The sequence below is a fragment of the Labeo rohita genome, chromosome 2 (genome assembly GCF_022985175.1).
Source record: "Labeo rohita strain BAU-BD-2019 chromosome 2, IGBB_LRoh.1.0, whole genome shotgun sequence".
Taxonomy (NCBI): domain Eukaryota; kingdom Metazoa; phylum Chordata; class Actinopteri; order Cypriniformes; family Cyprinidae; genus Labeo; species Labeo rohita.
Window position 1 is genome coordinate 17,007,686 of NC_066870.1, and position 11,173 is coordinate 17,018,858.

At 33.5% G+C, this 11,173-nt stretch overlaps 2 protein-coding genes across 2 annotated transcripts in view; one reads left to right on the forward strand and one right to left on the reverse strand.

Annotated features, from left to right (window-relative positions):
- The window catches only part of nr2f6a (nuclear receptor subfamily 2, group F, member 6a), a 152,415-nt gene that overhangs the window by 126,496 nt on the left and 14,746 nt on the right, over window positions 1-11,173 (forward strand). The window lies entirely within an intron of this gene.
- Window positions 3,550-8,307, reverse strand: cnn2 (calponin 2). Its single transcript, XM_051132068.1, has 7 exons — window positions 8,116-8,307; window positions 7,287-7,408; window positions 7,137-7,203; window positions 6,800-6,937; window positions 6,596-6,712; window positions 6,302-6,448; window positions 3,550-5,036 (listed from the first exon to the last, which is right to left on the reverse strand). The coding sequence occupies exons 1-7, from the start codon at window positions 8,173-8,175 to the stop codon at window positions 4,767-4,769; spliced, it is 921 nt and encodes a 306-aa protein (XP_050988025.1). The 5' UTR covers window positions 8,176-8,307; the 3' UTR covers window positions 3,550-4,766.

Genomic DNA, 11,173 nt, shown 5'->3' on the forward strand with positions numbered 1-11,173 from the left:
CTGACAAATACGATGACATCTTTAATTATCATTAATCCACTCAGTACCCACTCTTTTCCGTTTTGTGTTTTACTAAAAAACATTGTACATTTAGCGACAGGCAAAAACGTTTCAAATTTCGAAGCAACTTTGGGCAAAAATATCCACTTTTTTCTGCGGACGCGGCCATTTGTAAATTTTGTGGGTCTGGCTTCCGGTCTCCTCGCATCCAGCTGTTAGCTGTACAAAACAGATTGGTGTGTTTTTTCATATTATTTTAATGTATTATCTTAATTATGAACACACTGGTTTGTAGTGCAAACAGTTTTATCGTTACTGCACGTTGTTATTCGTTATTTTCCTAATAAACCGACTGCTATTTCCGCGTTTAAGAAGTTATCCCGTGATGTGTCTAATACACTGCTAACCATTAAATCCATTTATTTTTCATATTAAGAGTAGATTTGTTTTAAAAGATGTGTTTTAAAACTTATTTTGATAGGTCTTTTTCTTGTATGGAGCACAAAACATATTTTTTTTAGAAATAGCTGATGAGTTTCATCATACAGTGGATGTCAGTGGTAACCAAAACTGTTTGGTTATAAACATTCTTAAAAATACTTTTGTGTGTGTGTGTGTGTGTGTGTGTGTATGTGTGCTTTTGGTTTATATATCCTGGTGGGGACTTAAACCTGAATACACACATACTAATGGGGACTCGTGTCACGATGGGGACCTAAATTGAGGTCCCCATGGGTACAAAAGCTTATAAATCATACAGAATGAGATTTTTTGAGAAAGTAAAAATGCAGAAAGTTTTCTGTAAGGGTTAGGTTTAGGGGTAGGGTTAGGGTAAGGGGATAGAAAATACAGTGTGGACAGTATACAAACCATTGCGCCTATGGAGAGTCCCCACAAAGATAATAAACCAGACATGTGTGTGTTCAACAGAAGTATAAGAAAATGTACAGATTAAATGTGTAGGATAATGTTTGCACAATCTTGTCTGTATGGCAGATTGAGCTGCAGTCTACTACCTGCTTCAACAGGAATGGTGAAGATAAATCAGTCAGGAGCTTGAGGAGGTGAAGCGCCGTGTCAACATGGAATGTAGCAGTTTATTAGCAAGAAGACATTCATTTTGACAAGCTCACAGCGGACCTGTTTGAGAAGAGGCACAAGAAAGGCACTAATAGCACAAAGTGAAGTTGTAAAAACAAATTGCAACCTCAGGCAGCCAAAACTGAAGCGAACTAGAGAAGCTGGGGAGATGTTGTTAACCAGCGCCACCTGGTGAGAGCGACGAAAACAACGTCATAGTTTTGACACTGTGAGTAGTTTGCAGTTTATTTATAAAAACGGTCAGATTTAGCTTTATAATATTTAGACTTTTTAACTATTTTACAAGCCTTCTATTAACCCTTAGTGACTGAGTTTAATTCACGCTACATCTGCAATCCTGTTTTGACAATTTGTGTTTTCACATCTTTCACAGACCTTTTGTTAAACATAAAATAAAGTTAAATATCAAATAATTATTAAAATAAATAGCATTTTATTTAAAATATAGACTATATGTGACCCTGGACAAAACCAGTCTCAATTACCCTTACCAAAAAGAAGTATACTTCAAGTTTATTTTATTAAGTATACTTAAGTAAAGTTCAAGTATATTATTAAGTATACTTTATGTAGTAAATATACAAATATCAGTGTACTAGTAGTATACTTCTAAGTGTACTATTTTAATACTCCTTGGGACTAAATTGGCCCACTTTCTAGTATATAAAAGTATACTTTTAAGTATACTTTAAGTTTAACAGTAGTAAACTTTGAGTACACAACTAGTTTGCATCTTTGTTTTCAGTTTGTACTGCAACTATACTAAAAGTGATCTTACAGATATACTAATTAAAATACTTTTTTATGCATTTTTAGTACACTTTGAAAAGTATAGTCTCAGTAAACTACTAGTTTAGTAGTTTTATACTGCAAGTATATTTAGTGTTTTTTTGTTTTTCTTCAAATGAACTTTAAATCATACTTCAAGTATACTACTATGTCCCTATTTAGGTATTCATTTGTATAAATGTTGTTATATGAATATCTGAACATACATAACATTATTATTATTACTCTTGTATGTAGACAGCATTGTCTTTGTTTGTAAAACATTTTACAAGACTAAGATTTCTAGGAAATGGATATGGGTTGAAGTGGTTGAAAAGAATCTAGGCCTCAAAACCAGATACACAGCCGTCCAGAACGATGGCAATCAGCAAATATTAAAAATATGAGATCTTTATGTCACAACAACAAAAATAGTTTAAATTAAGTCAGCAAACAGCAAAACAATAATCCTATAACAGTAAGTGGATAATTTATTCATGCTGTAATGCATGCTGGGAAATTTCAGCAATATGAAATTCTTTGTTCAGACAACTGTGACTAGTTGGGACAACATTTGGGGTAATTTTGTTGGTCTGACAAGGGTTTTTATTTCAAGAAAATAGCATTTTTTAGTATTTGAGACTCAAAATGTTTCGTAAAATGGAAAATATGTATTTGCATTTTTTACAGTGTGGAAGCATCTGTTTTGGTTTCTTCACTTCTGTACAGAAGATGTGTAATAGCATCTCTCACGTATAACAATGAAAACATGGATTCTCAGAGCACAAGTATAGCTCAAATATATTTAGACTTTTTTAAGTATAAGTCAAGTATACTTAAATGTCATTTTTAAAAAATGTCATTTCTGGTAAGTATATAAAGCACATTTCTGAGAAGTACATAAATAGTAGACTGAAAGTATACTTTCCTATTTTTTTAGTTTAAAAGAAGTATACTAATAGCACACTTGAATAAACTTCTTTTTGGTAAGGGTAGCATGGGCAACTTGTAGCAATAGCCAAAAATACATTGTATGGATCAAAATTATCAATGGCAAAAATCATTAGGGTATTAAGTAGATCATGTTCCATGAAGATATTTTGTAAATTTCCTACCGTAAATATATCAAAGCTTAATTTTTGATTAGTAATATGCATTGCTAAAAATGTCATTTGGACAACGTGATTTTCTCAATATTTACATTTTTTTTGCACCCTCAGATTCCAGATTTTCAAATAGTTGTATTTCGGCCAAATATTGTCCTATCATAACAAAGCATACATTAATGGAAAGCGTATTTATTGAGCTTTATAACTGGTTTTATGGTCCAGGTGCACATATACTTGCTATCATATTCTCACTCAATACCAGATGATGGCAGTATTACGTATTTTACGTACATCTGTGGACAGTTTTTTAGGCAAGTCCTCTTTTTCAAGTCCAAAGATTATGCTGTACCATTAAATATATAAGTAGTTTCTTCCCCAGAGTATGTAGGCTACTAGTAGACCCAACACTGCTTGATTAACTGACTGACTGGATTACTGATTATAGATCCATAGACTTCCATTGGAAAATACACTAGTTGTTTCAAAGCTTGCAAATGTTATTTTCCTCTTGCGTAGGACTGAAAATAGCATACTTGCGATTCTGTAAATAATGAATCATGACAAAAGTAACTGTTGTTCGTCATTGTCATCTTTTATTATGAACCCAGTTTTTACTACATCCATCTAACCATCATATTCCATAAGAAAAGTAAAAAAAAAGCAGACCTTAAAATTTCCAACGTCTAGTACAAAGGGTCATTTGGAATGAGAACAAATACTGTGGAAAAAAAAAGCAGTGAATCCAGTTCCTAATTTGGAATGTTCAAGGCTCACAAAGTTATACTTCAATTTCCTTTCACAATACTATAATCCAAGGAAAACAAGACAAGCTCCAGTTGTTCTGGCTCTGCGAACAGTAAAATATTTGATGAGAATATGAAACACTAATACAAAGAACTTTAAAACACATTACAAACTGTAAGACAGTAAAGTGTATTATAAAACATAAACCACATTCATCTCCTCTAATCAAGTGAGGAAGTATAATATTTAGAATGTCAAAAGCAGAAATGACTCAAAAATGCTGCTGAAATGATAGATGAACTCTTCCTTTTTGTGCATGTCAAGAATGTGCTGTCACTTTCCAGCCTAAAAACACAATAGCAAAATATTACTGGGGAAAAAAAACTCTTAAATTAACACAATGGACTGCAGTAAAGGTTCACCTTATTTAAACCCTCTTTGCATCTTTCAACTGTAACAGCAAATATGCACCTTCACATGCTCAACTGACAAGAAAAAGTGATTTTACACCCCTGAGCATGTTCTATATTCAAATAATGAATCAGGCTCACGCAACGCTCTTTCTTGTATATACTTAATATCAAATGTCTTCACAACAGCTTGAACTAAAACTAAAATACAAATAATTTTTTTAGGATTATGCGAATAACTTGATCATAACCCCCGTCATACTTGCGTTTAACGTCAAAGTAAAGATCAGCATTTTCAATGAATAACAAATAAAATAAAAACTACACTAAACTAAACAACTAAGCAAATACTAAATATTATTATAGTGGTTGTGCAAGAAGTATCAATACACGTAAGACATTAACTGATATGTTTTGCAGGGCTCTCGCTTCAAATGAACAAAACATGATGTCTATAAAAAGAACATGTATATAGTTAAAACAAAAGTGATATGTTTCAAATTGGTCATTTCATCTCTATCCGACAGATGGCACGCTTACGGTGGTGTACTGGAATTTCGGTTCTTTTGTTTGCAAGGAAGTATCAACTTCCCCTTAGCTTCTTATTCAGACTCTTAGCCTGCGATTGGTTGATTTAGTAATCTTGACCGTCATCCTGATAACCCTGGTATCCCTCGTCTTGGTAATCCATGAAGCCACCGTCAGCTTCTCCACTTGCACCTGGTGCACCTTTGGGGCAGTATTTGGCATCGTAGATCTGACGGCCAAGCCCGAAATTCTGCCCGCTCTGGTTGGCGCCTTGAGTGTAGCCCATTTGTAGAGACATTGTGGAGTTGTCACACTTATCCGTGCCTAATTTCTGGTCGTAGATGGCACGGCGGGTCCCTGGAGCGGTCATACCAGACTATACAAAAAACAGATGAGAGTTCATATACTATTATAGTGTTTATTGGCGTTTTAAATTAACATTTCCTATTTTTATTTAATATTTTAAAATGTAACATTTTCACCTAATATTTATATTTAATTTCAGCTTTATTTCAGTAAATGAAATCACTTTTAATAGTTTTAATTAATAATAACACTGATAAGAATAAGATGGTAATAATGCAGAAAATTAGCAATATCATAACTTTATTGTGTTTTTTTTCTCGTTTTTATTGTTTATTTTTTAATAGTACATTTAGCTTTAATTTATGTCAGTTTGATCAAATTTAGTATTTAACTTAAATGTGTGTTTTTTTTTAAGTTTGTCACTAAGGCAAAAATTCCACTTTAACTTTTTAATCTATCTATATTTTACTTCAGTTAAATTAAACAAAATGTTTTTAAAAAAATAAAAATAAAAGTTCTCTTTTAGTATGTCCATTTAGCTTTAATATATTTTTTTATTCAATTTATTTTTAGATTTAGTCATTTTGGTACTGTCAGTGAGTTGCCAAGAGAACATTTACAAATTTAAATAAAAAAAAAATTAATTTCAATTAATTTCAATTAACGAAAATGCTTTTTGATGGTTTTAGTTTTAGTTTCAGTTAACAATAACACCTCTGATTAACACTGCAGCCCATTTCTGCCACTGAATAACAAATATGATAAAAAAGGGAAATGGGATTTTTTTAATTGCACAATTCTGACTTTTTTTTCTCAGAATTGTGAGATATAAATTCACAATTGAGAGTTATAGACTCAAACATTCTGAGAAATAAAGTTGCAATATTGAGAAATAAAGTCAGAATTGTGAGATATAAACTCACAATTGTAAGTCATAAAGTCAAAATTACAAGATATAAACGGACAATTCTGAGAAATAAACCTGCAGTCCCGAGAAATAAAGTCAAAATTGCAAGATATAAACGGACAATTCTGACTTTTATTTATGAGTTTATCTTACAATTGACTTTTTTTTCCTTGCAATTCTGACTTTTTTCTCAAAATTGTGAGAAAAAAGTCAGAAATGAGAGATATAAACTCGCAATTGCAAGAAAAAAGTCAGAAATGCTCGTTTTTATCCATAAATTTGTGAGTTTATATCATGCAATTCTGAGAAAAAAGTCAGAATAGATAAAAAGTTGCAATAACCTTTTTTTTTATTCAGTGGCGAAGACGGGCTTGCATAGATCAGAATGAGTAAGTAATAAGGCAATATCACAGCACACAGGTACTTACTTGGCTAGCGCCCTTGTTGGTGCCCATCTGCAGACTGATTGTTGAATGGTCCATTGGTGGTAGAATGTGTGACTTGGGATCATACAGATGTCTTCTGGTGCCATAGGCATTCATTCCAGCTTGACTTGCACATTTATTTGTTCCCATCTATTAAAAGACATGCAAAAGAGTGTCATGGTACTTTCCAGATTGAGCTAAAATAAGTTCTGTATTGCAAAATGTGAATAATTGTGACTCATATTCAGATAATTTAAAATAATGACAGAAACTCAAACACACAAAGTTCACTCATACCTGTAATCCAATGACACATTGCCCGGCTTTCATTTTCTCCTCATCAAATGCCCTCTCCTGTCTCTCAGCATACTTCACCCCAATGTCTACACTTGAATGGATGCCCTTGGTTTTAGCCTGTAAACACAGAGAGACTCTATAATTACAGACTGAAATATCAAAGTTAGACTGCACTCATGCGAAATTATATCATTAGGGACTTACCATGCCGGCAAGAGCCAGGAGGGTTGTCTGAACCTGTGTCATATTTCCATTCTCAAACAGATCATTGGCTTCAAAAATATCGTGAGGTTTGAGTCCGTAGGTGGTGATCGCTTTGATAAAGTTGGTCAGGTTCTCCAGCTGCAACAGAATAAAATAGCTGAATGCGAACAGACAAAACATAACCTTCTACAACAAGAGACAATCTTATCATCTGTTTAAGTCAACAAAACAGACAACTATGTTCTCGGAAAAACAGTTCAATGTCAGAACAATGACTCTAGCGTAACTAAAACATCCAGGAATAAACATTTCAGAGAAATGGGAAAGGTCAGCTCACCTGATGCCAGTTTTGCGACGACTGGTTGATCTTTTTCACAGACCCTGGCTGAAGTTTGTTTACAAGCCTTTAAGGAAAGATCAAGAGCTCAAGGTTACGCAAAAGTATGTTGTGAAACTACTTTTGAGAGATACTGAAATACAAACTCACTCGCAGAGTATGACTCCATTTTTTAACCCTTTCTGAAAGTCATCTCCAATTGAGCGCCCAGTAATGTCTTCAATCCAAATCCGTAACTCTTCCTCCTTCTGGGAATCATATTTCTGTGCAATCTAGTGGAGAAAAAAATGACATTGATTAACAATCAAGACTACGATACAGCTTCATGCTCATGATTTCACATAAAAACACAGGATTTACGTTATAATTTCTTCAGTACTCCATAATACATAAAGAAACAACATGTTGATGATTGAGATAACTACATTCATGTCTTAATATATAGTCAAACATCAAAATATAGGAACTCAAAGGCTTATCTAACACCGTAAATCTGTCTGTCTAGTTAACCTCAGGACTGCTAACTGATACTAGTGTGCTAAAATCACATCAACACCTATCAAGAAGAGGAATGTGAACCAGCAGCAGCTTTATTGTGAGCACAAGCTGTGTGTTTTTCAGGCCAGATTACAATGACATGTTTGAGGACTGGAGGCAACGCCCCAAGAACTCCTTAGAACTTTCTTTGCTGTTTCCGCGACGTCTTTTGCGCTTTGCTGACTTTAACTTAACAGCTAGTTGCCAGTAAATAAAATAATGTCATATGCATTACATGAAGCACGACCCATATTTAATGTTGTATCGTAACACGTGTGTTACATGTTAACACTACAGGAAGTCTGGGAAACATTGGTTCATACACTTTCGATTCATCAGACTCAGACGGTGCGATTTCTATTATTACATATGAGCTACAATATGACATGTCTATGTTTTAGCTAAGGTTTTAAACGAATTAAAAGTTAATTATTCCACGTACCTTGCTTTTCACTTCCGCTGAAAACCCATATGCTGGACCTCTGTTGAACTGCGAAGACATTGTGTCAGCGAATAAAAGCAGCCAAAACTTTAAAACAGACTGTCGGGAACTGAAAGAGAAAGAGTTGGGTAAAGTTTGATAGTTTTGTCTGCTTTACTATTTTAGCGTACGTAGATCCAGAACTTCCCCTCAGATACTTCTCCACCAATGAGAACGCGCGTTCAGTGCAGACTCCGCCCCTTTCTTTCCTTCTTGGCCCTGATTGATTTCAAAAACTCCATATATGGCACTAAAGTACCAAATTCCTTTACAATGGGAGTATCCCTGTGTCCATCCTGGTATTCCAGACTCGCGGTAGCTGAGGTATGAGTCACCTCTGGGAATAAGGAAAGCTACTGAATGATGTCACCAGAATTCATAAAATATTTCTGTGAAATGCTGAGGAAGCAGTCAAGATAGGATATTAAACTAATAGTGGAAAAGTCATACGTGTAATTATTTACATAATTTTGAAGAGTTACTGAAGGACACTCCACTGAGGAACGTATAAATAATTTTGAATTAGGGAAGCATTTTCTAAGACAGTTGAAGACAGCTTATAAGAAACAGTTTGTTCCAAATAACATATTTCTATTGTTTACTTTTCCTCATGTTGTTACTAGACTCTGGAAAGGAATAGTTCACCCAAAAATGAATATTTGCTGAAAATGTACTGCATAACAAGTAACGCAACTTACGTAATCGGATTACTTTTTACTTTACAAGAAACGGTTACTTTTTCAAATAAGTAACGCTAGTTACTTTGTTTTCCCATTTACTGACTGACAAGTCTCCTATCCTCACAATGAGAGAAATCGGAAGTACAGAGGTGTTGTGTGCACTGTGCAAACATGATGTTACTGTAGTTCTAGACTAAATGTGAACATGCATTAATTCAGATTCAGTACTCATCAAAATGAATTAAAACAGCAAACTTATGACGCAGACCTGCAATAATTAAATTTTAATAACACAAATATCCTTTTATGTATTTAATCCTATTTTATGAATTAATGTCTTTGCTGCTGACCTTTGATGATCCAGTTCAACCATACTAATAAGCAATTACTTTGAATAAGCTAACATTTGTGCTTCATTGGTTTTTTTTTTTACTGCTGAAGCCGCCTTCTCCTGCGTTCTACTGTACAGATGTGAATTTACTTTTTCTTCAGCCTGAGGCTTTTTCATTTCACTTTTTAGTGTTACATTTGCTAAAATGACGACTTTTTATTTTAAAAATAAACAAGTAAGCCCTGCCTAGATTTAAAAAGTAACATGAAAGTGACGTAAAAGTAACGTGATGTAAAAGTAACGCATTACTTCCAATAAAAAGTAGCTAAGTAACGTAATTAGTTACTTTTTTAGGGAGTAACGCACTATTGGTAATGCATCACTTTTAAAAGTACCTTTACCCAACACTGGGGATAACGCATTACAAGTAACATGAGTTATGTAATCAGATTTCTTTTTTTAAGTAATTAGTAATGCATTACTTTCTTAATTTACTTTTTAAATTTAAAATAATTTTTTTCATGTAAGTAACACCAGTTATTTTGTTTCCTCCTGTCTCCTGTCCTGTTCTGTGTAAACTTGATTTTACTGTAGGTCTAGACTTAATGTGAACGTGCATTAATTCATCTCACTCGCAAAAAACAGATCATCAAAATGAATTAAAACAGTAACTAAATGTTAAAAACACAAATATCCTTTATGTATTTAATCCCATTTTATTAACTAATCTCTTTGCTGCTGACCTTTGATAACCCAGTTCAGCAATTTGTGCTAAATTTGTGCAACATTTGTGCTTCATTGTGTTTTTTTTTTTTTTATTGCTGAAGAGTGTAGAACCTTCTTCTCCTGTGTTCTACTGTACAGACGTAATTTAATTTTCCTTTAGGCTTATTCATTTCACTTTTTGGTGTGAAAGGGCTTTTACATTTGTTAAAAATATAACTTTTTATATTAAAAATAAACAAGTAAGCCCTGCCCAGATTTTAAAATTAATGTGAAAATAACACAAAAGTAACGGAATTAGTTACTTTTTTAGGGAGTAACGCAATATTGTAATGCATTACTTTTAAAAGTAACTTTCCCCAACACAGTACCCCAGGCCATCCAAGAACTTCATCAGAACAAATTTGGAGAATTTTAGCATTACATCACTTGCTCAGCAGTGGATGATACTCTGCAGTGTATGGGTGCCGTCAGAATGAAAGTCCTGACAGGCTGACAAAAACATCACAATAATACACAAAATAAAACATGACTCCTTGTGAAGTGAAAAACAAATCCATTAAGGTTTTTTAACTTTAAACCATTGCTTTTGGCAAAAATAACATTCTATACAGACATATTTGTTTAGAACTGTTTTTCCTTGTAAATGGTGTTTAATCTCTGCATATTTTTCTCCAGATTCAGACAACTTTTCACTGCAGAAAGTAATATTCGAAGGACACATTTAAGCTGAAAGCAAAAACAAAAGTTACAAACATCTAAATTATGGATTTGTCTACTACAAACGTGCAGATTTTTGCTTCACAAGATTGTCAAGGGTTGTTGTGATGCCTCATTGCAGAGGATGAACATTGGTGAGCAAGCGATTTCTCATTTTCATCTTTGTTCAGCTAAAACCTGTTCATCTGCTCTAATGAAAAAACGAACTAATCTCAATCTTAAATGGCCCGAGGGTGAGTAAACGTTATTTTTTGGGTGAACTATTCTTTTAAATGTTGACTAAAGGCCTGTTCACACAAAGAAAGATCACTATAACAATTATATTGGTATCTATTCCAAGGTTTGATAACATCTAGCAAGATGGAGTTAGTCGCGTGCCATTTTAAAAGCTCAAGCTCTTAAAAGATTGGTGAATTCTGATTGTTCTGAAAATGATTGCTATGATATCAACATTATTGTTAAAGTTGTGTTGCAAAATTCCTTATTCTTAAATAATTTGAATAACTATAGTCTTTGGTATCAAATTGGTTTGTAAGGGGCCATTTTAAACAATTATACATTTGAA